This window comes from Psammomys obesus, unplaced genomic scaffold (genome assembly GCF_907164565.1).
Source record: "Psammomys obesus unplaced genomic scaffold, mPsaObe1.curated_primary_1811, whole genome shotgun sequence".
Lineage (NCBI taxonomy): Eukaryota > Metazoa > Chordata > Mammalia > Rodentia > Muridae > Psammomys > Psammomys obesus.
In genome coordinates, this window is record NW_026590405.1 from 5845398 (window position 1) to 5870431 (window position 25034).

Below are 25034 nucleotides of genomic sequence, written 5' to 3' on the forward strand. Positions count from 1 at the left end.
TCTGCCCACCCAGACAGCCCTGGGCGACCTCCTGAGCCTTTGCCTGCAACAGCTTCCCCCTTTTCTGTCCAAAGTGCAGGCTATGGGGGACTGGCTGGACAGGGGCTGAGGGCGGGCAGAGCCTGTCGGAGCCCGCGGGAGTGAGGTCCAGACCTGGCCCTGGGGTTCTGCCGGCTTCCTCCGCTTTGCCTTTGTTTCGCAGGTGCAGGCGACATTTGGCGTCCTTGACCTTGAAGGAGGCCCTCTGCTTGACCGGCAGCACTGCAGCCTCTAGAGAGGTGAGCGCAGCTCAGCACAGCTGGGGGGAGGAAGCTGAGGGGGCGGGGGCTGAAGGGTGTCAAAGCTGAGGAGTGAGGAAGGTGAAAAACAAGGTAGGCCAGGATCTAGGTGGGAGAGCCGGGAGAATTACAAAGTAACACCTGAGGTACAGGAAGAAGGGGCGGGAGGAGAACTGGCTCTGTCTGTGGCATGGAGGAGGGCCTTCCGGCCAGGGCTCACCATGGCAAGAGCTGGAGGTGGTGGCGTTTCCAGGGTGGCTGCCTCGTGCTGCGGCAGCTTTGGGGCTGGGGGTACCGCAGCTCACCGTGAAGCCATTCTCCGACTCTGAGGGAAGGGGCCTATCAGGGCTCTGACCCACCTCCCGACCCCCAGTGGCTGGAGAATCCCAGGGGCAAGAGGAGCCACTGAAGAGCCAGTCTCTCCTCCCTTCTGCCCGCCTCCCACATACCTGGCAGAAACCGGGCCCGAGAGGGGCAGGTCAGGGCACACGTGTCCTTCTTGCCAGACCGACTGCAGCTGAGCATGGCTTTCGAGGCCCCTGGGCTGCTGTGACATTTCACCGGCTCTAGGAAGGGGAGCAAGGCCTGAGGCTACGGACCGGGCCGGGCCCACCTTCTCCCCCAGACAGCTAACGCGGACAAAGAGATCACCTACGTGCAGAAGTGTGTGCCCAAGGAGACAGAGCGCATCTTAAACCAGAGACGTCAGGTCTGACCCGTGGGCTGCATGGCCCACTCTCCACACCTTCCCACCAGATCCCAACCTTGCCCTGAAGCGGCACTGCCAGGCCCGTCCAGCAGAGGGCGCCACACACCTGTGCAATCCTTTCCATTCCAGTGAAGGCGGCCCTGGCCTGCCGGGCAGGTACACTGATAGCTGCCGGGGGTGTTGACACAGCCGAAGCGGCAGCCTCCCTTGTTGATGCTGCACTCGTCCACGTCTGTGGGGGGAGGAGGAGGACAGTGGCAGTGGTGGTGGAGGCGTGCGAGCCAGGGCCTGGGGCTGTGTGTGAGGACCTCTGCTAAGTGTCCAGATACACCGCCTGAGTACCTTACAGAGAGCGACGGTGTGGTCACAGGTCTGCCAGGTGCCTCACAAATACTCAGGAGGCAGAGTCTGCGAGGGGAGGGGGGCTTGCCTCCTGCGGTCTCTGCCCTCGGGAAGCGAAGGCAGGAGGGTCAGGAGTTCAAGGCTGAACTCCGGCCACGCAGCGTGTTCGCAGCCAGCCTGGGCTCCATGAAAGCCTCAAGCAAACATCTGGCTGGCAGGGTGCCCTTCCCTGGTCGCCCTGGCCTTCAGAAGCTGCCCTTTATTTTATCGCGTTAGTGTAGACCCGACACACTCACCCGAGCACTTCCCTTAGCACAAGCCAGCACAGGACGTCAGCACAGGGAGGGTGAAGAGGTGAGGGCCTGGGGGGGCAGCTGGGTGGGAGCTTGCTGGCTTACCCCCACAGTGAGTGACGCCGTACAGCAGGTAGCCTCGATGGCACAGACACTGGAAGCTTCCGGGCGTGTTGACGCACATGTGGTCGCAGGTCCGATCGAAGGAGCACTCGTCTATATCTGGAAGGGCGAGGAGTTGAACCACCGAGTCTGTGTTGGGGCACCTGACTCAAGACCCCCGAGTAACTCCAGGCCTATGACTGAGCAGCGCCAACTCCCTCTGTGCCCTTGGTCTGGAGTTTCGGGGTTTGGGGTTTTCTGTTTGTTTTCGAGACAGTTTCTCTGTGTAGCCCTGGCCACCCTGGAACGCACTGTGTAGACCAGGCTGGCCTCGAACTCACAGAGATCTAACTCTGCCTTCCAAGTGCTGGGATTTAAAGACATGCGCCATCATAGCCCAACATGACAAAAGTCAGGGTCTGGAACCTGTGGGCCATGACCTAGCTCTGCAGCAGGCCGCGTTTGGAAAAACCTGGATTGTGGCAAAAACTCCCTGACCCCTTGCCGAGCTGTGTGCTTCAGCACAAAGCTGGCCTGCCAGGAGGGCCCCACTGCCCGCATGCAGCACGCCACTGCTGTGGGAGGCTCCTTCGCCTCCATCTCCCAGGGGGCCTGGGCTCTGGCCTCCCTGCTGCTCTCGTGCCTAGGAACCTGCTCCCTGGGCCTGGCCCACTCACCCTGGCAGCTGCCCCCCACATCCCTACCCCTCCTGGGCCTGGCCCGCTCACCCTGGCAGCTCCTTTCGTTGATGAGGAGCTTGTAGCCTTTCCTGCAGCTGCACTCAAAGCTGCCCACCGTGTTTCGGCAGATGTGGTCGCAGCCCCCGTTGTTTAAGCGGCACTCATCTATGTCTGGGAGGAGGACGGAACGAAGGACAACGCTGAAGGCCCAGAGCAAACACGGAGACACGATCTCTTCCTCACAGACACAAGGCGGGCCCTGGCCTGTCCCTTTTAACTGGGCCATCACCCTCTGTCTCCATGTCTTTCCTGTTTAGGGTGTCTGGCCGTTAGTAACACCTACTCTCCTGAGGCGGAGGCCAGGAACGGCCTAGGCCAGCGGGGACCAACTGTCTGGAGTTAGGGGAGCAGGGGAGCACTAAGCCCACATCCCTCACTCCCCAGCTGACAGGCATCCATTCCCAAGACTGTGGGAGGGCTCTTCTCTCAAGTCCCTGACTCCCGGGCTGTCAGGAAGGCTGGGTCGGGAGTGTGAGCTGGGAGCCTAGAGGAACCTGCTGTGAAGGGTCAGCCTTCAGGGAAGAGGAGCTGGCCTGAGGAGGACAGAGAGGACTTCCAAGAGAGGCAGAAGGGCTGAGAAGATACTGGGGACGAGGGGCCCAGCCAGGAGACCGGACTGGAGCAGTCTGGAGAGACTCAGCCTGGCAGTGGTTGGGGCTAGTGGGTGAGCAGCTTCCTTCCTGAGGTCAAGTTCCTCAAGCTGGTGGCAGACGGGTCCCAGGCCACTCAGCATGGCTGGAGGGGAGGGGCTGGGCCTTCACTCTTAGCCTACCTGTCAACAGTCCTTCCCAGCAGGAAACCTCTCAGCTGTGGCTGCCCCAGCCCTCCCCCTCCTGCAGCCTCGGGGCCAAAAGACACAGAAAAAAGGAGCCCCGCATGTCCTCCTTCCCGTCCCGTCCCCGCTCCTCATGACCAGAGCACAGAGACAGGAGTCCTTGTCTTCAAAATGGCCGCCCTCCCCTCCGCTTTCCCATCTTCCCCAGATCCCAGCTGCCTGGGAGGAGGGGAGGCAGAATGGCTGCTGAGACGGTCCCTCAGCTGCACCAGGAGGCCCCCCAGGAGCCAGGTATAGCGGCGGCGGAAGCGGGGACACCACAGTGTGGCTGGCCAGGCCCTGCTGTGGCCGCTTCTGAGTCCCACCAGTACAGCCTTTCTAAGGCAGACATCACCCCAGAGCCACGGGGAGGGTCTGACCCGCAGGGTCAGGCTCGGCATCTGTTCAGGGTTGGGCCCTATAGGAGCGAGGGCCAGGCCAGGAGGCACCAAAGCGCTAGCTGGGCTTCCAGTGGCCCTCGAGCTGAGGGGGAGAGGCCCCTGAGCTTTGTCCTGGGTCCTCTGCCCCCCCCTTCCCCCCCCCCCGCCTCGCGCCTGAGGCCGGGGCCTCTGTGTTCCTGTTCTCTCAGGGCTCACCTTTGCAGGTCTTCCTGTCTGGCTGCAGCATGAAGCCCACAGGGCAGCTGCAGTGCACACCGGTCACCGCGTCGTGGCACTTACTGTCGCAGCCTCCGTTGTTGACGGCGCAGGTCTCTGTTGAAGGAGGCGTGGGTGGCCATGGGGTTACTGGCCTAGCAGAATGCCAGGCCCAGGTAGCAGGGGCCACCTCACAGGGGTTGCATTAAAGCGGAAGCCCCAGCCTCCGGCCTCCCCTTCCGCCCAGCGCCCACCCCTCACAAACGCAGGAAGCTCTCCGCGGCCCTGCCCCCTACTTGATTGAAACAAGGTGGACAGCAGTGAGGCAGGTACAAGCCAGAGCTGTCAGGCAGGAATGCGCTGAGGGGGCAGGGGGCAGGGAGGCAGGGGAGATGAAAGCTGAAAGGGTTCTGCCTGCCAGGGAGCAGAAGGGGCAGACCAGTTTCTTCCCATCTTGGGGGTGGGGTAGGGGGGGCTCGTGGTGGACAGGTTTGGTGGGAAGAGTGTCTCTAGACACTGAGGGCCGCCCTTCCTTTCATCCCCCTCTGACATTGCAGGCCAATGACACTCTGCCAAGCTGGGTCACCCACCTTTAACTCCTCCCGAAACCCTCGTGTCTACCTGGAAATAAGCTGGCTGGCTCTCTTATTTTGCTGATGAGATAATGTGTGGTGGGGGTGGGGGTGTCGCTAAAGGAGAGGAAGAATCCAGAGAGGGAACGTGGAAGAACATTGAAAGCTCAGAGACTTGCTCAGCTAAGACTCCTGTCAGCTCAGTTGGTGGCTGAGAGGCCAGAGCAGGAGGAAAACAGATCTAGGCAGCTGCTTTGCAGAGTGAGTCCAAGGGAAACCATCAGCCAAGAGAGCAAGAGCCTGGCATGGGGACCTGCAGTGCTGTGGTCCATCCTGGCACCCAGCATCCTCCCACGAGCACCCCAAGGCCTCCGTGAGGAGGGGCAGGAGAGAAGAGCTGTTCTCAGAAGCAGGCCGTCACGCCCAACCTTGTCACCAAGAGGACAGTGTGCCAGGGCTCCAAAAGAAGCCCACTGCTGGGAGTCCCTGGCATGTCCTGGTCTCATTGTGGTCTTTCTGAGGTCCTCCAGACCAGGGGGAGCTCAAGGTTCCTAGTGCTCTCCCCCCAAAAAAGTGCTCTAAGCATGGAAGGGGGCTGCCAAGGCCTGGATCAGCACGGACTCCAGTGGGGGTGGGGCCATGCCAAGATCCTCTCTGTGTGTAGATTCCCTGAAGGACCCAGGATGGGCATGGTGTCCACCCCAGGCTGGACCGGGAGGCTGGGCAGAGCTGCCCGCCTCTGCAGGACAGTTGCTCAGAGCAGGGAAGGTGGCAGGAGGGCCAAGCTTGCCCTGTCCTTTGTGCGAGGTACTGATCACATGCTCCGTGCTGTTTTGATCATCACACCTGAGAGAGGACTATCACACACACACACACATACACACACACACACACACACCTCCCCCTGCAGAAGAGTGGCCTGAGGATCAGAGAAGATGGGCCTCACTTGAGACTGGCTGGTGAGAACACGGCACATGGCAGAGCCAGAACCCAGAGACTCCGGTCTACTGAACCCAGTGTCAGGGCAAGATCGGCAGTCGATGTTAGGTAGGAACCCAAGAAGGATGACCCACAGAGGGGATGCCATCCAACTTTGACGCCCCTTATCTCGGTGGGTACCGCGGCACTGGCTGAGATTTTAGCTACAGTGACAGAGAAGTGCAGACGGCTGGGCAGGGACTGGGGTGGTGAAAGGGGGTGTAGGAGGAAGCAGAAGAGGAAGAGGAGTGACAGGAACCAGGGAGATGACCCAGGTTCCAAGGCCCGCTGTTAGGGTCTCCTGCCACCTGCTGGGTCCACAGCCCCCCTGCCAGGGGATTCCTGCTGGGCATGCAGTTAGTGGGAGCCCCAGCGGGTTAGCCCTCCCCAGCAAGCCGGCGAGTGCGAGTGGGGAGCGGACATATTTACCATTAGAAACGGCCTGAGTGGGCATGTGCTGCTCTGGCCGTCTCTCCCCTGTTTGACATCGTAAAAAAGCCGTTTAGATTCCAGGCAGGTCCCACTGCAGCCCGCTGGGCCCCAGGACCCCCCTCACACCCTCCACCCTGAGGGTCCAAACCACTAGCCCCGTATGGTGACTCCTGGGACCCCAAATTAGCCTCATCCCTCAGTTTTGTCCCGCCTGGGCCCCTCAAAGACACCAGGCTCCCAACCGAGATTCTGAGTCTCAGGGCAGCTGTGAGTCCAGCCTCACACGGTATGTGAGAGGCAGGCCTGGCGTGAGATGTCAGGGCTCGCGTTTAGCCACCTCTCAAGTCCCTTGCTTTAGCCACATTCTCCCCACTCAGTCTGAGTGTCCTGTGACCCTCGAGACATTTCCTCCTGCCAAGGCTGGCAAGAAAAATGGGTTACCAGGCAAGCAGGCTGGTTTCCCTCGGGGCAAAGGGAGCAGGCTGGGGAGGAAGCAGCCTCGTTTGCTCTGTTCTGTCTTGCTGGCTGCTGCCAGAGGGCAGAGTGGGTCTTGGGTTAGAGAGGTAGTCAAGCTTGATACAGGCATTTCCAAAACGCAGCCATGTTTGAGAACATCTGAACAGAAAGCCGGTGGGAACCCTGCCTCCTCCCTGTGGGGGCTCCTGTCCTGCCTCATGCGTCTTCTCTCTAGGAACCACATGCAGCTTCTTCTGAAGGAATCGGGGTGGGGGGGTGCGTCCAAGGGGAGGCGGGAGGTTTGTGAAGCAGAAGAACTAGCCCTGTCAGGAGAATATGAAAGTGTCTGGAAAGACCCAGTGAGAGAAGGCAGCATGAAGACTGGAACCCATTTCAGGGTCTTTGAAGAGCCAGAGAGAGCAGAGCAGGAGGGCCTAGGGCACGGGAGCACTTTTGAGCCATGTGTTACCTGGAGCAGGTGCTGGGGGGCCTGTGTGAGCCAACCTGTTCCCCTGTCCTGTGGCTGCAGTGACGAGCCCGGGGTGCAAGGGACAGAGCACTCCTCACCCTGAACCTGCCTTGGACACACAGGCCTCCACAGAGGTGCTGTGCTCACATTTCCTTCCCCAGCCTGCCATGGCTCACCAGACAGGCACCCTCCGCAGAGGCCAGCAGTGCCCACAGAGCAAGCACACCTACGAGACCCTGCCTCGCGCCTGGCCAAAGCCCTTCCTTTTGTTTCCCACGCCTCTAAGGAGACACACTGTCAGCCACCCAGTGCTGAAGCCGTAGCAGCATAAGGCATTCAAAGTTAGCTTTAAGGAATTAGCTCACTCAGGTTATACCCCGAGGCCCCAGGCCAGGCCTAGGAACTCAGGGGAAGGGCTTCAGGCTGGGAGGGACGGGAGGCTGCAGCAGGTGAATGGTGGGAAGCCAAGGGCGCAGGGGAGGTCAGCACCACTGGATGCCAGGTGGGCGGCAGGCCTGGGCCAGCAGGTGAGGGGCAGGAAGGGGTTTGCAGGGGTGAGAGGAAGGGCTGCCTGGAGCCACGCTGCCTGTGCAGCCCAAGGCCAACTGCTCTAGGGAAAGTTCCACGTCCTGACGTCAGTTCCACAGCGGGGGACACTGGGCTGTGGCAGTCCCCACCTCACCACTCTTGTCAATTGGGACCTGGCTCAGCCGCGCAGCTGACCTCTCCAGAGTCCCTCAAGTTATCCCCACAGCCCTGGGTGACCAGCACCTCTGCTAAGGGCTCCTAGTTTGGCAGCGCTTCATCGTGGGAGGAAGGGGAGAGGGGAGACTCCTGGGGAGGGCAGATGGCCAAGCGTGCCCCCTAGTCTCTCAGAGCCGTCCTTCCCTGGACCCGCCATCACACGGGTCTCCACTCCCTCGCCAGTTACTCCACCGGGCAGCCAGAGCCCCTGCGGTCTCCCCTTCCCCGCAGTCCCCAGCCCCCCCCCCGGCCCTGTCGAGAGCGGCAAGAGTTGTTCCCGGGCTTCACCCACCGATGCATGTCTTTCCGTCGGTGTGGAGCACAAACTTGACATGGCAGCCACAGCGGGGGCCCTGCTCCGTGTCGTCGCACGTGTGCTGGCAACCACCATTGCCATAGTTGCAGGTCACTGCATGGGGGGGGGGGGGCGTCAGCCTGCCTCTCCCTCTTGCTGCAGGTCTACAAGGCTGGAGAGCCACCCTCTTTCCTCTCTGTGTCCCGCCCCACCCCACCCCTCCATGCCCCCAGCCCTCTCTCCTCCCATCCCTGCCCTTCGGCTGCTGAGGCCCGCACACCCTCCCGGGCCCCTCTCCCTGCCCTCATAGGTCTCACATTTGCAGTCCCGTTGATTCCTGGTGAGCTCGAAGCCGGGCCGGCATTCGCAGGCAATGCCCCCCTTGGGCGTCTCCCGGCAAATGTGCGCACAGCCGTGGTTCTTGTTCATGCAGTTCATGCCTTCTAAAAAGGGAGGGGGGGGGGCAATGTGTGAGCTGCAATCGGAGGCCTCAATGGGGAGGGACCGGCTGGGGCTAAGGACGATGAGCCTGCTAGCAGAGGAGGCTCTGGCTTCAGAAAGGACCCAGAGAAATCTAAAGCAGGGTCTCTTTGCTCGAACAGCTTACATGAGACTAGACGCCGGAAGATGATTGACAGCAGCCAGACTGACAATTTAGAAGGTACTATGTCGCATGACACTTGTGTTTTTAGAGACGGGGTTTTTCTGCATAGCCCTGGCTGTCCTGGAACTCGCTCTGTAGACCAGGCTGGCCCTGAGCTCAGATATCCGCTGCCTCTGCCTCCCGAGTACAAGGATCAAAGGTGTGTGCCATCACGCCCAGCTGGGCCACAAATTTTATTATGCCCCTATCACAGGCATGATAGGGACACGTAGGCAAATTAGACATCGCTACTGTCCTCAGGATGTCACAGTCCAGGGAGGGAACCAGGCCGCACACCCCAACGCCCCTGCCTGACCTTCCCAATCCAGGCCACGGAAGGGGACGTTGGCCAGGCTGCACCAGCAACATAGCAGCTTACAGACAAATGCTCACAAACAAGAATGCAGGTCACCCACGCTGCTGGACCACAGAGCGCCCCGAAGCAGCCTCAACTCCACACGGACCAGACCCAGATTTATTCCCGAGATTTTCCTCTAATACAGTGTGTCTATGCGTGAAGCCCTTAGGCTGTGACTGAGTTCAGGGAGAGAGGGGAATGTAGAGTGTGGGCTGCGGAGTGCTGAGGGAGACTGGGAAAAGCCTGTCCGGCACGGGGCGGGCGGGGGCCCCGGGCTGTGGGCTGACCTTCTGGCCGCTGGATACAGGTGTGCTGATTGTCGCTGAGGAAGAAGCCTTCTCGGCAGTGGCACTCGTAGCTGCCCATCATGTTGACACAGCTCTGCTGGCAGCCGCCGTTGCCTTCAGCACATTCGTCTACATCTGTGCGACACAGGTTGATTGGTGGTCTCTGGTGCCGCCAGAGACCGAGGGCAGACTTAAGACCCCCCCCCGCCACCCGACCCAAAAGCCCACCCTTAGCAGGCAGTCCCCAACCCTTGTCAGCTAAAGCCTCGGTGTGTGAGAGGCGCGTAGGGCAGAGGTCGGGCAGGGTAGGAAACGTCCAAATCTGGCCAGCCTAGGTGAGGAATGCACGCCTCCCCCACGCCGTAGAGGTTGGGTTTGGCCCCTCAAATCTGGAGAGGGGGCTCAGCCGTTATGAGCCCTGGCTGCTCTTCCAGAGGACCCGAGATCTATTCCTAGTGCCCAGGTGGCAGCTGGCTGCCTGAAACTCCAGTTCCAAGGAAGCCAGAGTCCTCTCCTGGCCTCCACAGGCACCGAAGGCGTGTGGTATGCAGACACACAGGCAGGCAAATGCCTACACACAGAAACCCAAATATAAACGCTGGGCCTAAGCACAGAGGTCAGGAGAGAAGCCAGCATGAGAGGAATAACGGCGAAGACAAGGAAGGATGCCAGTTACCCTGGCCAGTAATGGGGAGTTAGAGGCGATGGTCTGCTGAGTGGCCAGGAGGCAGGGAACCTGGACAAGGCTCTTTCCTCAGACAGCAGCACGGCCGTGGTGCTGAAGATGGAGGGACTGGCTGCCCAGCCACAAGGCCTCGTGGGCGAGGACCATTTCAGCTCTCCTCCCCTCCCCCTGGCCTGGGCTCCTTGCCTAGTCCCTAGCTTTTCTATTTTGGCTTAACAAAAACACAGCATGGCAGCGTAGTATGGAAGGGTGGGGAAAGTGGCCAGGCCACACCCTGGATGGTAGTGGGGGACAACAGGGTGCCCCCAGGTCACCACCCCTAGAGCCAAGCTCACTCTGATGGTCTTCACCTTCCGTATCCTGACTCCATCTCTGCCCTTTCATCCTCCACTTCTCCCTGGGGAAACTGAGGCCCACAAAGTAGAGTTTTCTCAAAGCTTCCCTAAGAGTTTAAGGGATGCTGAGGCTTTGAGCCCTCACCTTGAGCAGGTGTTGGTAACTCTGACCCTCAGAGTACCTGCTTTGGCTTGTCTCTGTGGTTAGTTTTTGGTGATAACTGGGGCCCAGTTAGAGGCCCAGTGGAGGCCAGAGCAATAAGAGCTGATATGCACTGTCCCGTGAGCACCCCTGTCCTCTACCAAGCCATTCATACCTTGTCCCTAAAGAGTCCCTTGGGTGACAGGGCAGAGAAAAGGTGATGGTCACCCACAGCTCTGCAGTCAGAGGGCTCCCAGGCCATGATGCATCTGACCTGGCCATCACTGCTCTTTCCTTCACTCAGTCTCTCTTCTACCAGCAGAGAGAGAGGACCCCAGGGTTCAAATCTCAAATCTTCAGCCTCTCTATGTAGAGGAACACTCACTCAGTCCAAGTAACTCCCCGTGACAGACCAAAGCCCAGTTCAGCGGCCCAGGGGTCCTACCCGGAACAGAGCTCCCGGGACGGGGGAGATGGGGCCGGGCTGAGGCTTGGAGGCCAAGAGGGCGAGACCAAAGACAGGAAGGACGGCAAGGAGCCGAAGTGCCCAGAGCCGGAGGACCAACATCAGCTACATAAGCCTCAGCGATCCTGCCCACTCGGCGCTCGCTCCGGACTAGGGCTGCACAGGGCTGTTTACACATATGCCTGAGATGCGATGAAGCGCACACACACGCACACACACACACAAACACACACACACACCAGCAGCAGCCTCAGATAAAGGTACACACACACACACACACACACACACACACACACACACACACACACACGACATGGTTTCTCTGTGTAGTCCTGACTATCCTGGTCTCACTTTGTAGATCAGGCTGGCCTCGATCTCTCAGGGATCCTGCCTCTGCCCGGGCTTAAAGGCATGCGCCGTCACACCCACCTGTCTGACATTCCCAGAGGCTAGCTCCCTCGCTCAAGGCCCCGCAGGTTCTTAGTGTTGGAACCAGGATGTGTGCACAGCAAAGTCATCCTCCCCAGGCAGGAAGCGAACCCCTCACGCCTGGCCTTCTCCTGGGGGCGTTTCTAGCAGTGCCCCTCTCATGCTCTTCAGCCATGGCAGGGCTGGCTCACCGCCCCCAGCCAGCTGCCCTCGCCGGCCAGCCCTCCCTTGCTCACCCAGGCAGTTGTGCCCATCGTGTGCCAGATGGAATCCGTCATAGCAGGTACACCGGTAGTTGCCAGGAATGTTGACACAGTCGTGTACGCAGCCGGCGTTGTCCTCCCGCTCACACTCATCCACGTCTGTGCACAGAAAGAAAGCGCGCTGCAGGGTGTTGAAGGTCACAGGCAAACGGCTATGCCGTTCCACTTCTATATTTGTAATCATGCCATTTCACACAGAGGACTTGAACATTCTTTAAGTGTGGTATCGCTGCGGGGGGAGGGGGGTTGCCATCCTTGAACCAACACCCCTCAGGTCCCCAGGGGGCAACTGTGGCTCTCAGTGCATCATGTCAACAGGAAGTAACGTGTACTTTGTCCACTGAAGCCTCACCGGCAGTCAGGGCCACACCCTGAGAACAGAATGCCTAGGCTACTTTCTTCTAGCAAAAGATAGGCTTGTGTGTGGGTGAACCCCACTGGGGAGCACTGTCCTTTGAGCATAATCCAGAGGGTGCCAGTAGAGGCCCCGCCTCGGGGATCTCCAGGCCTTAGTTCTGTGACTGCGGGTGCCCACCCCAGACACCTAGGTGGCTATGAGGCTGTGGAACGTCCCCACCCGCCCCATCTCCTGGTCAACGTTCTGGGAAGGTGCGGCTGTCCTCCTCGGCCTGAAGAGGCTGCGGGCCTTGGGAACTGCGGAGCGGCCCCTGGGGGAACTACGTGGGCTCCCCCTTTCCCGTGGGCTCCTCTGGGTCACCCCCTCCCCACCCCCAGCCTCACCTTTGCAGTGTTTGCCATCCCCTGTGTAGCCGGACTTGCAGATGCATTTGTATGACCTCGGAGTGTTCTGGCAGATGGCGTCGATGTGGCAATGGTCGGTGCCTTCCACACATTCATCCACGTCTGCCAGGGGCAGAGGAGGACCCGTGAGAACAGAACCTCAAGCGAGTGAGTTTTGGAGGTGTGCACCCAAAAGGCAGAGTCCCCTCCGCACGACCGAGCCAGTGCGCATGTGAGGCCCCCCACGTTCCTCTCAACATTTCAGGAACCCGGGTGAACCCTTACTGCCTCACAGAGACTCAAAGCACAGTGGCCACTCCACTGCTCCCTGGAACACCTCTCTTCGGTCTGCATCGCACTGTTGATGCGTCAGACACAGTCAGCCCAGTGTGAGCTAATCTGTCTTAGCAGCAGACTTAGTGGGAGGGGGAAAAGACAGGCACGGGGTCACTGGCCTTCTGAAAGGTGGCCAGGTCCAGTTGTCACTGGTTACATATATATGTATATGTTCAGACAGGGACACAGGTAGTCCAGGCTGGCCTAGAATTCATTACATAGCTGAGGGTGGCCTCTGGTGCCTGATCCTTCTGCCTCCATCCCCCAAATCCTGGGGCTACCGGTACGGACCACCCTGCCCAGCTGCTCCCTAGTAATTATGGAAGAAAAGGAGGTAGGCCTTATGTGAGATCCTCATCGACCTCACAGTCCACTGTAGAACGGAGCTGTCCTGCCCAGGACGGCAGTGCATGCCTGTGACCCCTGCGCTTAGGTACAGCGGTGCACGCCTTCGACACCCCTCCCCCCTGCGTTCAGGCACAGCGGTGGACACCTGTGACACTTGGGGACCGAGGCAGAAGGATCTGGAGTTCTAGGTTAGACAGTGAGACCTTGTCTCAGAAACCCAGACCAGACGTCAAACCGGCTCCTGCTTGTTCACCAAGGGACCAAGAAGCCATACAGGAACCAGAGTCCCATCTGGGAAGAGTTTCCTTGGCCCTGAGCTACCAACGGAAGGCCCAGGAGCTGGCAGGTGCTGGCCCAGCAATCTGAAGCATGGCAGTTCTCTGAGCTATCCCACCGACCAGGCAGCACCCCTCTTCTCCCTCCACCCTCCGGCTCTGGATCCTTCCCTTCCAACACTAAGTACTCTCTCTAACAGGCAAGACTGACAGCCACACTAAGGGAAGAGACTCCCCGAGAACGGCAAAGGGAGAGGGAGGACCTCAGGCCAAGTGTGGTGATGTACCCCTTGCAGAGGCTGCACGGAGAAACTCTGTCTCGGAAAACCAAAAATAAGAAAAGAGAGAAAAGGAAAGGACCCCAGGAAGCCGGGGACCATGACGGCACCCGTAATGAAGTGATGGAGAGAAGGAGGTCTCAGCAGCAGAGGGGTTTCCTATGGCAGTCCTTACATTCAGCATCACACAGGCAATCTAGCACAGCCAGGACAGACGCACGGCCGCAAGCAGAAAGTGGGAGGTAGGCGCCGCGAGGCATTTGGGGTGAGCCTCAACCCAGGCTGCAAAGCAGAGCCAACGGCCCTAAAAATGCCCAATGCCCCAGGGACTGCAGTCAGCACATCTGGCCTGGACCTCGGCAGTGGGTACTTTTCTAAAGCTTCCAGCTGATTCTAAGGAGCAGCTAGGGTTGAGCACCTTGTCACAGTCTGAGGAGGAAGAGGCCATGTGTCCCTATGAGTCAGAAAAATGGAGTATGAACAGAAGTCTGCCAGTAAAAGAGCGGGGACTGGGAGCCAGGGGGCTGGGACTTGTGGGGCGAGAAGCAGGTTTCATTATAATGCAGGTTCTCAGGCCTCCTCGTCAACCCAGTGACTCCGGCTCCTTAAAGCGCATCACGTGTGTTTTAACTGAGCAGAGGCGCACGCTGTCCACTGGCAATTTCTGTAGTCTGCAGATACTCGGAAGCCAGGGCTGGAAGCAGCCGTCCGTCCCCTCTCCAGACACTCCCAGGAGGGAGCAGGGCTGGAGTGCCCCCAGGGCTGAGAACCCAAATGGGCACAGCTCACACACCCCACCTCGGATCTTTTGGCCCTGGTGAGCTCTCTCGACCCTCAGCTGCTCTACCTGCCAGAGAGGCAGAAGTCAAGTTTGTAAGCCAAGCGAGAGTGCCCTTGTGGGTGGCGAGAGGCTGAGGGAAAAGTAGTTTGTCCAACTGATGGAGTGGGTACAGAAGCAGGAACTGTCCCCTCTTAGGACATCAACAGTGGAGACATCCCAGGCTGAGACCCAGCCGCCACTTCTCGGCAGAGGCTCTTTTCACGTTTCCTTTTAGAAGACACGCTTTTACTGCGTCCCACAGGCTCACCTCCAACCCGCAACCCCCTGCTCCAGCCTCCCTAGGGTCGGGATGGCAGGTGTGTGCCACCACGCTCGGCTTCTTCCTCACTTTCGGTCCTCAGAGACCCCGTGCAATGGCGTCACAGCGGCGGCGGCTCCTCAGAAGCGGCTGTGAGCCGCTGCCTGGATTGATTTGTGAAGTCCCTGATGAAGCATTCGGGTGACAGGTGACGGGTGACAGGAGGCCTCCCGGGCCAGAAGCTTAAGATGTAGGAAGCTTGAGGGTTGGCCAATGGGGATTCAGATCTGTCCTCTGTGGCAGTAGCCATGAACCATGTGTGGCCTTTCTCCTTTCATTTCAAAGACAGCCCTCCGGTCCCCCTAGCCAGAGGCCAGATGTTCGTGGTGGGCTGTGCAATATCAAACACCACAAAGCTCGGGGCCTCAGGACGGCGGAGCTCTAGGGTTCTGAGTAAGAAATACTTCTGGGTCTGACCCGGAAACATGGCGGCTCCTCTAAAGGTCCCTCTCTGCAACCATCTCAGCGGCCGGCGCCTGTCTCCGTCTTCAGGGACTTGGCTCCTAGTGCATCAGGCTCTAGCTCTGCCTCCCCTCGAGGGCTTCCCCAGACTAAAGCAGCGGTGAGGCCGACCACAGCAGGAGGGGTGCCCACCAGCCGCCTCAGGCTCCCCCCTCTCTACACACTCTGCTCTGGGACACTTCCCGTCCGAGCCTGCTCCTACCCCCTCAGGGCCAGCTAACCGGTCCACGAAACCCCCCATGTCCCTTCTCCCTCTTCAGCCCGGCTCAGAACTGTCTGCCCTGTTCCCGGTGAGCCCTGGGCCCAGGGGGACTCAACTCGCCCTGCTCTGTGGTTCCGGCTGAGCCGCTTGGCTGACGCCCTGGAGCTGTGTCAGGCAGCAAGTCCCACTTCTCAAGTTGGCCGGGCGCTTGCTGAAGAAGGGACCTTCCAACCGTGTGACCGGAATCTTCTGAAGCAACTGGCCTGAGGCACGGAGCAGGCACAGGGCCCCAAATCGTACCCAGCCCTTCCTCCTTTGCCACTTCTCCAAAGCTCCCTGTCAGCCCACCTGCCAGCCCAGGATGGGTCCTTGCAGGGACCCCCGTGGCACACACGGGCAACCTCAGTGTAGCCCACCCTCTTAGGGCACAGCTGTTTTCCCCCTGCCAGCCAAGGGATGCTCTCCGGCATAGGCTGCTTCACACTGGTGGTGGTTCTTGGCTCAGGCTGCGCCCCAGAACCAGGGGACCTCCGGAGAGCCATGGGTGTCTAGACCCGCCAAATCAGAACCTCCAGGGCAAGCCTGGGGAGATCTTTCTTTCCAGCTCATGTAAATAAACCATCTGCCTGAGCTGGGAGCCGCGATGGAGACAGCAACATGACGCACTAGTCCTAGGGCAGGCCCGCTCGAGGCTTTAGACTGACTGATGCTAGAGCAGTCCTAGTGCAGGCTCAGTCTGCAAGGTCTCCAGCCTCCCAACACCTCTGCTCCCTCCCCTAGCCACATACCCTCACAGCGAAGACTCTCTTGGATACTGGCTGGTGCCGTGAGTTCCTTGAGACCATGGCTTCTGAATCTTTGAACCCATGGCACCACCGGCAAAGCTGTGCATACCCAACCACTCAGCAGCGGGCAAGCACCGTGCCAGGCTCTGGGGGGCCAGTGGTGAGTGGGACAGAGTGACCACAGAGAGTAGGTTCTCTGTAGTTATCTGTTAAACATGCTAGCTGAGACCCTTAACTGTGGCGTGCCCCAGAGAGGAAGCCTGCTTCTCTGCTCTCCGTAAAGAGTAAAGATCCCGGGGTCAGGGGTGTCCTATGGTGGTTATTCTGAGAGAGCTCAGTGGGTAAAAACACCACGCAACCATGGGGACCTGAGCTGGGATTCCCCAGAACTCAAGTTAAAGCTACGTTCGGCAGCGTGCACCTCTCATTCAAGCCCTCCCGCAGCAAATGGGAGGCTGGGACCAGAGCATCCCCAGACTGCAAGCCGGCACGTCTAGTACGCAGTGATGAGCAATGACAGACACTGCCCCAAAGAGCGTGGAAGGCGGAAACTGACCCCTGAGCTTGTCCTCTGACCTGCATGTGTGTGCCATGGCAGCGTGCCTGCACTTACACACACACACACACACACACACACACACGGGGGGGGGGGCTGTTTAGTTTTTGAAGGGTTTTGTTGTTTTGTTTTGCTTTTCTCAAGAGAGGGCTTCTCCGTGTGGTCCTGCTGTGCTGGAGCACACTGTGTTGCCCAGGCTGGCCTCGAACTCAGAGATCCAACAGCCTCTGCCTCCCAAATGCTGGGATTAAAGGTGTGCACCCCCACCACCTGGCTCACACAGAGATTTTTAGAAGATCACAAAGACAGAGCACCGAGGGCCTGATGAATCCAGGCCCACGTGAGACTGGGGACGGGGGGGGGGGGGGGGGGGTAGGCCCTCCAGCTCCTTCGTGACCCTCTCGGGAGCTGCAGGCAATGTCTTCTTAAATGGATGGGGGAAACACCCAGTGAGGTTAACCCTGGGAGAGAAGCAATAGCCAGGACGGGAGCCGAGCCCACCCTCGAAAGTCTTCTAAAGGTGTCAGGGGTGGATCTCTGCCTCTCTGTCCCCACGCACAGCGCTTAGTTTGGCTTGAAGTAAGCAAGCAACACAGAGCACGAGATGGGATGGAACTGGATCTGGCTGGTGGTCAAAAGCCAGCACACAGATGCTCCGAGGCGGAAGAGGGGACCAGGGCAGACAGGGATCGGCCAGACACACTTGCAACAAGGAGAGGGCAGGCGGGCGCAGGGGTGGGCCGGTGTTGTCAGCCTTGGGATTCACCGCTCCGGGGCCAAGCAGCTGGTTGGAAACAAAAACAAACAGCAGGGTACAGGTTCCTGCTGTTAACAGCTTCAAACCGCCAGAGGAAAACTCCAAATAAATATAATTAGAAACTTGTAAAAAAACGTCCTCTCTGGAAGCCTGCCCCCCAGGGCCTGCCCCTTAGGCATCACACCCTTCCACAAGCCTTCGCCCAGCGGAGCCTGATTCTGTACTTCATCCAGGGATTCCGCAGGCCTGTTTTCTTATCCTGCATCTTCTATGGGCCTGCAACCTCTTCTTCAGTTGGCCACTGTAACCACGACCAGACAGCCCCAGGCACAAAGCTCTAAAACTCACAGCCCACAGCTCTCTGGGGCTATGGTTTGTCACAAGGGGAAAAACCATTGGCAAACCAAGGCGCCCAGCGCCCTGTTCAGAGGGTCACCGACCCACATCTGAAAGCCAACGATAGATCCAGCCAACTCCAGAGCAAGCCCTTGGTCTGAGGAGGGAAGGGCTCTGTGGGGCATGGAGTGGGGTGTCAAGGGGGAGATACAGAGGGCAGCCTTGGGCACCACAGGGTGTGCGTACACAGAAACACACATTTCCTATTTCCTTCAAGGGTTGCTTTCTAGGGAGCTGCTGGCCCAACACGGGACTATCAGATACTTGAGAAACTGAGGCAGAGGGAAGAAAGGAAAAATGCCAAGTGGCAGGGCCTCCAGCAGACAGAGCAGGGTCCCGGTGGAGAGGGCCATGCCTTTAGGTGGAAACTCAGGGCAGGACCGAGGCTCAGCAATATTCAACAAGTCCAGGAAAACGGGCCGAACCCCAGTGTCCCTGGGCACTAGGCTCTGCGTTTGCCAAAACTCACACCTTATCTTCCGCCCACCTTAGTGCCACCTGAGTGGAGCAGAATGCAGGCTGTGGGGAAGAGGGTCTGTCTGCCAGCCTAGAGATGGGGCCCTCGTCCCCCTGGCCCCTGCCCAGGTGAGTAGCCCATTCATCCACCCCGGGGCTGACTGTCCCCACCTCTCCCCAGGCGCTGGCAGCCCACTCCTTCCCAGACTCCCGTCTCCCCAGGTCTGGGCCTCCCGAAGCACTGCCAGCCCTGACAGGAACTCTTTCTTACTGCGCCGGTCATGTGCTGAGGGGCACGGAGGCCCACACCCGCACACCGAAGCGGGCCAGGCCAGGCCAGGCGGCAGCCAGCTCCTCCACCTCCACCTTCTCCAGGGGATCTGAGGGCACCCCCTGCCCCCACCCTCCATTCAAGGCGCCCGACCAAGCCATCCTCACCCCTCTCCTTCTCCAACTAAAACAACACACACGAGCCCACCTCCTCCACCTCCTCCTCCTCCCCCCCTCACCAGAGCGCCCCACACATGTGCTCACACACACACTGAGTCATGAACATTGCACACTCACACACCACGGTGGACGCACAACCTCACATTCCCAAACTCACACTCTGCGGCCTGGCCCCGGCCGCTCACACCTCAGACTGGTTCTCATGGCCTCAGGTTCCAGGTTCTCATCTGGGGGTTCCTGACCACTCTCTTCTCCCTCTACCTGTAGTGGCTGAGGCTCCCAGGACTTCCGGTCCCCTCACTCCATCCCACCCTACAGAGACTTAGGGATGAGAGGTGACAAGTGAAAAACAAAACTTATATCCCCACTCCAGACTTTCCCCACACCTAGAAGAGGCCATCAGCAGGCCTCGGAGAGGGGTCGGAGGGATTCCTGAGGACTTTCTTAAAATTGGGATGAGCATAAGGAAACTGATAAAACAGGAGGCTCCGAGAGTGAGGTCTGTCTGTCTGTCTGTCTCTCCAGTAGGGCCTCGATGGGGCACAAGGGGTAGCAGCCACCCGGGGAGCCACCCGCACGAGCTGACACGGTTATGGCTTTCATTTCATATTTTGGAGGGAGGGGCTAGGAGGAACAGTCCCCTCACTGTAGGAGCTGGCCACAGGAGCCGAGGGAAGCAGGGAGGAGAGGAAACAGCCACATTAAAGAGGAGGGGGGGGAGGAGAGAGACACATACTCCCAGACAGAGACCCAGAGACAGAGAGACACTGTTCCCCGCCAGATGAACGGCCTCAGTCTCAGGGACGGTGTGACTTCTAAATGGGCGGCTTTCTCAAAGTCTACCCCTAACAAGGAGAGAAAACTACCAGGTAAACTAAATGGCTGAGCTGGCTGTCCCAGAGCCTGCCTGGGGACAGGACCAATTCCCCCGGAGGCCCTGAGACCTTTTCATTCAGCTGCAACCTGAGCCGTAAGAGGGGAATTAGGTCTTTTTAACTGAGGCTGTCTTCCCACCTCTACCCCACCCCACCCCCAAAGCAGAGCAAATTAATGCTTTTACGTTTACAATTATCTTGGTTATCCAGTCTGTCTACTTTAAGACACACAGACAAGCACTTGAAAACCACTCAGAACCATGTACCCGGCAAGCTCACTCACTCCCGGTCCCACCAGCTGACACGCCCACCCGTCCACAGGGACAAAACTTTGAGCATTCCCGATTGAAAGGACCAGGTCCAGGATGGTGTCGGTGTCAGTGTGTCCTGTCCCTCTCTCCCTCTTTTGTACTTAGGTCACGTCCTCGCTCCTATCTGCTACGCCATCGCACGGCTCTGACTCTCCCAGAGAGTGTCCCTCCTCCCCAGGTGCAGCAGCTCTTTTGAAGATGCTTGCTGAGGGTGTCTGTAATTTACAGACCCTCTAGAGCGCCACTGAAAAGCACGTGGCATCAAAGGCCAGCTTCCTAGCCCTGATGATAGATGGGAGGTAGGCCGACGGGGCAGGGAGGCCTCCCAAAGCTCAGAGCACTATGGGTAAGCCTGTAAGGCTCAGACCAAACAGTCCCCTTCTCCCCTGAAGCATCTACCTGCACATTTTCCTTCTAGGGAAGCAGTATTCCTGCAGACCCGTTGTTAGGCAACCTTTGATGGGCAGGGTTGCACAGATTTCCTGAATGCTAGGGTTAATGAGAGGTTCCATTCTAATCCCAGCCAGACTCAGAGATCCGACGGTGGGGGTGGGGGTAGGGGGTGGGGCGGATACTGTCACCTCATGGGGCAGGTGTAGCTAGCCCACGGACTGAGATAAGCAGGGGAGCTGGAGGGTACCACCTCCACCTCGGCTGAGTGTCCCCCAGCACCCAGTGGGGCGTCCAGTAAAAGAAGCTGCTTCTTCTAACCCTGGCAGATGGGCTGGGCTCCAGGCTTGGGAGCCGTGCTTTCCCCACACCTGTCCCATTTAGGGGTCCGAAACTGCACCTGGAGCCCCTTTAATAGGCTGCCTCTCCTCTCGCCACCCCCCCCCATTAAGCCTCCCCCCAGCAGACACTGGCTCCAACTTGAAAGAGGCCCTTATCTTGTCTCTAGATTACTGCACGAAATCTGTTCCTTCCTCAGACTAAACTCCCCAGCTAATTCCATGTTATGAGTAAGTAAGTCAGCGTGAACTACAAAAGCCAGCTTTGTTTACGAAAACACACAAGCAGATCCGCAGTGAGCAGGGGCCGGTCCGGGCAGCCGGCTGTCTGGAAGGCTTCTGGAGCAGCAGTGTGGGGCTGGAAGCAGGCTGGGGTGGGCTCCGGGACTTGACAGCTAAGGGACTCTAGTGTTTAGTTATGTTAATAGACAGGTTGGAGGGGCCACGGGAAGGGGCAGTGTTTTGGGAGAGGAGGGTGGCGTTGGCTTGGCATCTTCTTCTTCGAACACAGTGAAAAGCCGGTGGTCTAGGGCAGCTTAAGACCCAGGCCCCTGGACACAGTGACCCGGCTGCCAGACGCTCAGACTTCCCCAACTCCCAAGTTCAACTTTCCTTGTGGCTCAGACACCTCCACCTCCCTGGCTGGCTTTGGGAGCCCCTAAGACCACGATAGGCAGAATCTACCTCCCGGGCAAAATCTTGCTAAGAGGAATTTTCTTTTTGTCCATATAAATCTCTTTTGGGTGAGGACGTGGGGGGAGGGGTGCAGCAGGTCAATGGGGGAGGGGAGGCCGTCCCCAGAGGGCTGTGGGACACCAGCCTGGTTTCTGCCAGCGCAGCCTTGGGGCTGGCCGGGCAGTGTGCTGGGGTCAGGAACCGGGGCAGGAGGGCCTCCCAGTCTCTCTCCGATTCCTAGAGGGATCTGTCAGAGCTCCCAGCCTGGAATTTTACCTTGTTGTTTTAATGCAATTCTGACCTGGATTTTAAATGGAATTGGAAACCCCAGGACTTGATAAATATTATGATAAGAAATGAAAGCCATGCGAAACGAAAGAGATTCCCTCCCCTCCTCCTCCCAAGGCAGAAACGCAAGGTCCGTGCCAGAAGCCAGTCACAGACATTTCCCCTCCTGCCCCCTACCAGCCCGTGACAGGCAGTCGCCTCCACCACGAAAGAGCCTGTTTTTCTTTACTGCCTCGATAAGACGGCAACTTCGACTTTTCGTGCGGGGAGGGGCGGAGGGCACGGAGCGGAGGGCACGGCGGAAAACTTCCTTCCCGCCGTCTCCAGCCCCCCAGCGAAGCCCCCGGCAGCGTCTGAGAGAGCATTCTCCGACCTCGGCCCGCGGAAGGGCGAGCTCCCTCCGGCCGGCCGCCCCCAGGCTCCCCGAAGCGCGCAACGCCCCGAGGAGCCCTGGCCCCGGCCGAGGAGCCGGGGCACCGGGCCGGGTCCTGACAGCCACGCACTCTCCAGGCACCTGCCCTGGCTCGGGCCCCGCCGCCCCGCCGCCCCGCGCCTCCCTTACCTTGCGCAGCTTTGCCATGCTGGGCGGCGCGCGCGTGGACCAGCAGGACGAGCAGGCAGAGCCCGGGGACGCGCCCCGAGCCCATGGCCTGGAGCTCCGCGCGGCGGGGCCGCTGGCTGGGGGACGTCGCGGCCCCGGGGAAGGCGCGAGGCGGAGGGGGAGGGGACTGCAGGGCGCCCCGCGGGGGGCTCCGGGCTGGGCGCGGGGCGGCGGCCCGAGGGGCGGCCCGGGCGATCGCACCCGACGCCCAGCTTCGCCCGCGGGGAGCTGGAGCCCGAGAGCGAGCGCGCGGAGCCCGGGCCGGGACCTGAGAAAGGGGAGGGGAGACGCAGAGCCTAAACACGCCCTTTCTGCCTCTTTCTTCCTCCCTTGCTCTCCCGTCTCCCGGGCTCCGTCTGTTTTTCTTCGCCTCTCTCCTCCTCCTCCTCCTCCTCTTTCTCCTCCTCTTCTTGCTCCTTTTCGTTTTCTTCCTCCTCCCCTTCCCACTGCCCCTCCTGCTTCTCTCCTCCGTCCTCCTCCTCCTCCACCTCCTTTTTCGTGCCCTTTTTTTTTTTTTTTTTTTTTCTTTCAAAGGGGGCCTCGGCGTGGCGGCCGCTCCCCCTGCGCGCCCGGGCGCGCGGCCCCCTCCCCAGGCTGCCGGGCCGCTGCCTGCAGGAATTTACAATCCGGCGCTGGGGGAGCGGGCCCGGTCTCCATGGAGACGGCTTCCCCGGGAGCAGGGAGGTCAGGCGCAGACCGCGCACAATCAATGGATCAATGCAAGCCCCCGCTCCGCTCCAGACCAAACAGCACCGGGGCTCCGGCTCGCCCGCTCTCCCGGTGGGGAGCTAGCGGGGAAGCCGAGGGTGCCCTCCCCCCGCGCACGCCAGGAGGGCCGAGCGGCGCAGGTCTGCACGCGCACCTCGGCGGGGAGACAAAGAGGGCGCGGGGTGTCGGGGGGGGGCGTGGGGGGGGAGGCTGGAAGGGCTGCACCTCTGAACAGAGACGGGCTCGGACTCCGGGCCCAGTAACGTCCTCCGAACTTTTACCCCCAAGTCACTCCCACCCTCTGAACACAATCCTCATCCTCAGATCCGAGTCCCGGCTCTAGGGCAGGCTCTGTGGGCGCTGAAAGTGACCCCGGTGCACACTCCTGAGGGCACCGTCTCGCGCTTGCACACCGGCAGAGGCTAACCCACCATCTTTTGGGGTACACACAGAAGGCTCTGTACGCCACCTCCAAGCCGGCTTCCACGGCTAACCTCGTCGGGACCCAGCTGAAGGAGCCAGGCCTGGACACCGGCCCCCAGCCCTTCAGTCGCTCTCGGCCGATTGTACCAGGCCTCAGAGTCCTGCTCCAGAGCCAGTTTTGTGCAGGACAGAAACTCTCATCCCAGGGTGCCCAGGAGAACTGGGCAATGACCAAGGTCTCCCTGAAGATGACGCGGATCTCAGACCCTTGACATTGGCAGCCGGCACCGGCTGGGGTGGGCTGGGGTGGGGGTGGGCTCCGGCAGCGGACTCCTTTCTACCCTGGGGAAGAGTCCTTCTTTCAGCGGGGATTAAATGGAGAAGTGAGAGAATGGGCGCGGGCTTTGAGGGGAGGCTTTGAATGTTCCTGTCCTGCCTCCCGAGACAGATTCCTCTTGTCTTTCAGCCCCATCCCGATTGGCCTCAGTTTCCTCAGCTGGAAAATGAGGGCGGGTGAGAGCACGCTGCCCTCCGAGAGCTGGGAAGAGGACTCCCCGAGGCCCCTTGTATAATTTGAGAGTTGGCGCGGGGGAGGTGAAGGCACGGGTCATGGGAATGGTGTGGAGGCCACCGAAAGGTTGGTCAGATGACCCCCTACAAGGTCCCTCCCAGCCCTGTCACTCTTGAGAGCCCCCCTCCGTCATTCCTCTGGTAAACCCCTCCCTCTGCAGCAGCCTCGCCTGCTGCCACCAATTATGTGGAGGTGGAGGACAAGTTCAAACTTGTCATTCTTTTTGCCCCAAACAAGAGGAGAGAGAGAGAGAGGTTGGAGGTACCCAGACAGTGCCTGGGGGAACTGGAGAGCGCGGAGGAGCCCCAAGGCGGCGAGGGAATTTTGTCTCGGCCTTCCTTGAGCGTGTGCATCCTTCTGCATCCTGGGGTGGGAAGGTGGGGGGGTCGTGCCGCCCACTCACTGCTGCGCCACAGCTAAGGTGGGCACTGTGGAGAACTCCCCGGGGTTTTCTGGGGCCTTCTCAGTAGTTCCCAGACCCCCTTGGCGTCTTGGGTGGATGGCGCAGTGGCGTGACCCTTCCAAGCCACTCCGTCCTCCGGAAGCCCTGATGGGTTGCTGCTGCTCCCTTCTTTCCGCTTCCGCTTCCCGGTTGGCCCCCTCTGAACATCCCCTCAGCTCCCCTACAACTCAGGGAGCAGCCCACGGCCTTAGCGCTCTGCCGCCCCCACCTCGGCCCCCACAGAGGACTCAGTGGGGGAGGCGGCAGGGTTCGTACCCTTGGGCACAGTGAGTCCAGCTGTGGCCCCATTCCCCATGCTCTGTCACTCTGTGCGGGGTCTCACGCCCAGACAATGACTCAAGACCACTAGGAAGGAATGCAGGGATGTTAGCGGCCTGAGACAAAGCGGCCACTGCCCCCTGGTCCTCCCCACTCAGCACTCAGCTGCATTTTTTAAATTTACCTTTAATTAATTTATTTAGTGTCCTCCCCCTCCCTCCCCACCTAGGGGGTGTTTTGTCTTTTGAGATCACGGCTCATGTAGCCCATGAGTCCATGCTGGACTGAGACTCACTACCAACCCAGGCTGACCCCGAACTCCTGGTCCTCCTGCCCCCACCCCGAATCTCACCTCTCAATTCCCAGGCTTTCTCAAAGGTGAGACCAATCCACACTGTAGTCCACAGGGAACGCACGCGTGCAAACACTTGTAGGTCAGAGGTAAACTTCCAGCGTCTTCTTCAGCTGCTCCCAGTCTTTATTTCATGTATGTATGTATGTATGTATGTATGTATGTATTTTTG

General features: G+C 59.6%; 1 protein-coding gene across 2 annotated transcripts in view; it reads right to left on the reverse strand.

The window, feature by feature from the left end:
• The window catches only part of Scube3 (signal peptide, CUB domain and EGF like domain containing 3), a 32029-nt gene extending 9896 nt beyond the window's left edge, over positions 1–22133 (reverse strand). The window contains exons 1-14 of one of the 2 annotated variants that reach the window (XM_055607258.1): positions 22049–22133; positions 12170–12292; positions 11402–11527; positions 9109–9243; positions 8138–8263; positions 7818–7934; positions 5854–5901; positions 3875–3991; positions 2453–2575; positions 1728–1844; positions 1094–1219; positions 728–844; positions 499–603; positions 154–270 (exon numbers count right to left, since the gene is read on the reverse strand). In XM_055607258.1, the coding sequence (XP_055463233.1) occupies positions 154–270; positions 499–603; positions 728–844; positions 1094–1219; positions 1728–1844; positions 2453–2575; positions 3875–3991; positions 5854–5901; positions 7818–7934; positions 8138–8263; positions 9109–9243; positions 11402–11527; positions 12170–12292; positions 22049–22133 (1582 nt within the window). The remainder of the gene's footprint in view (positions 1–153; positions 271–498; positions 604–727; positions 845–1093; positions 1220–1727; positions 1845–2452; positions 2576–3874; positions 3992–5853; positions 5902–7817; positions 7935–8137; positions 8264–9108; positions 9244–11401; positions 11528–12169; positions 12293–22048) is intronic. The other variant, XM_055607259.1, reaches the window with a different exon arrangement.
• Positions 22134–25034: the final 2901 nt, after the last annotated feature.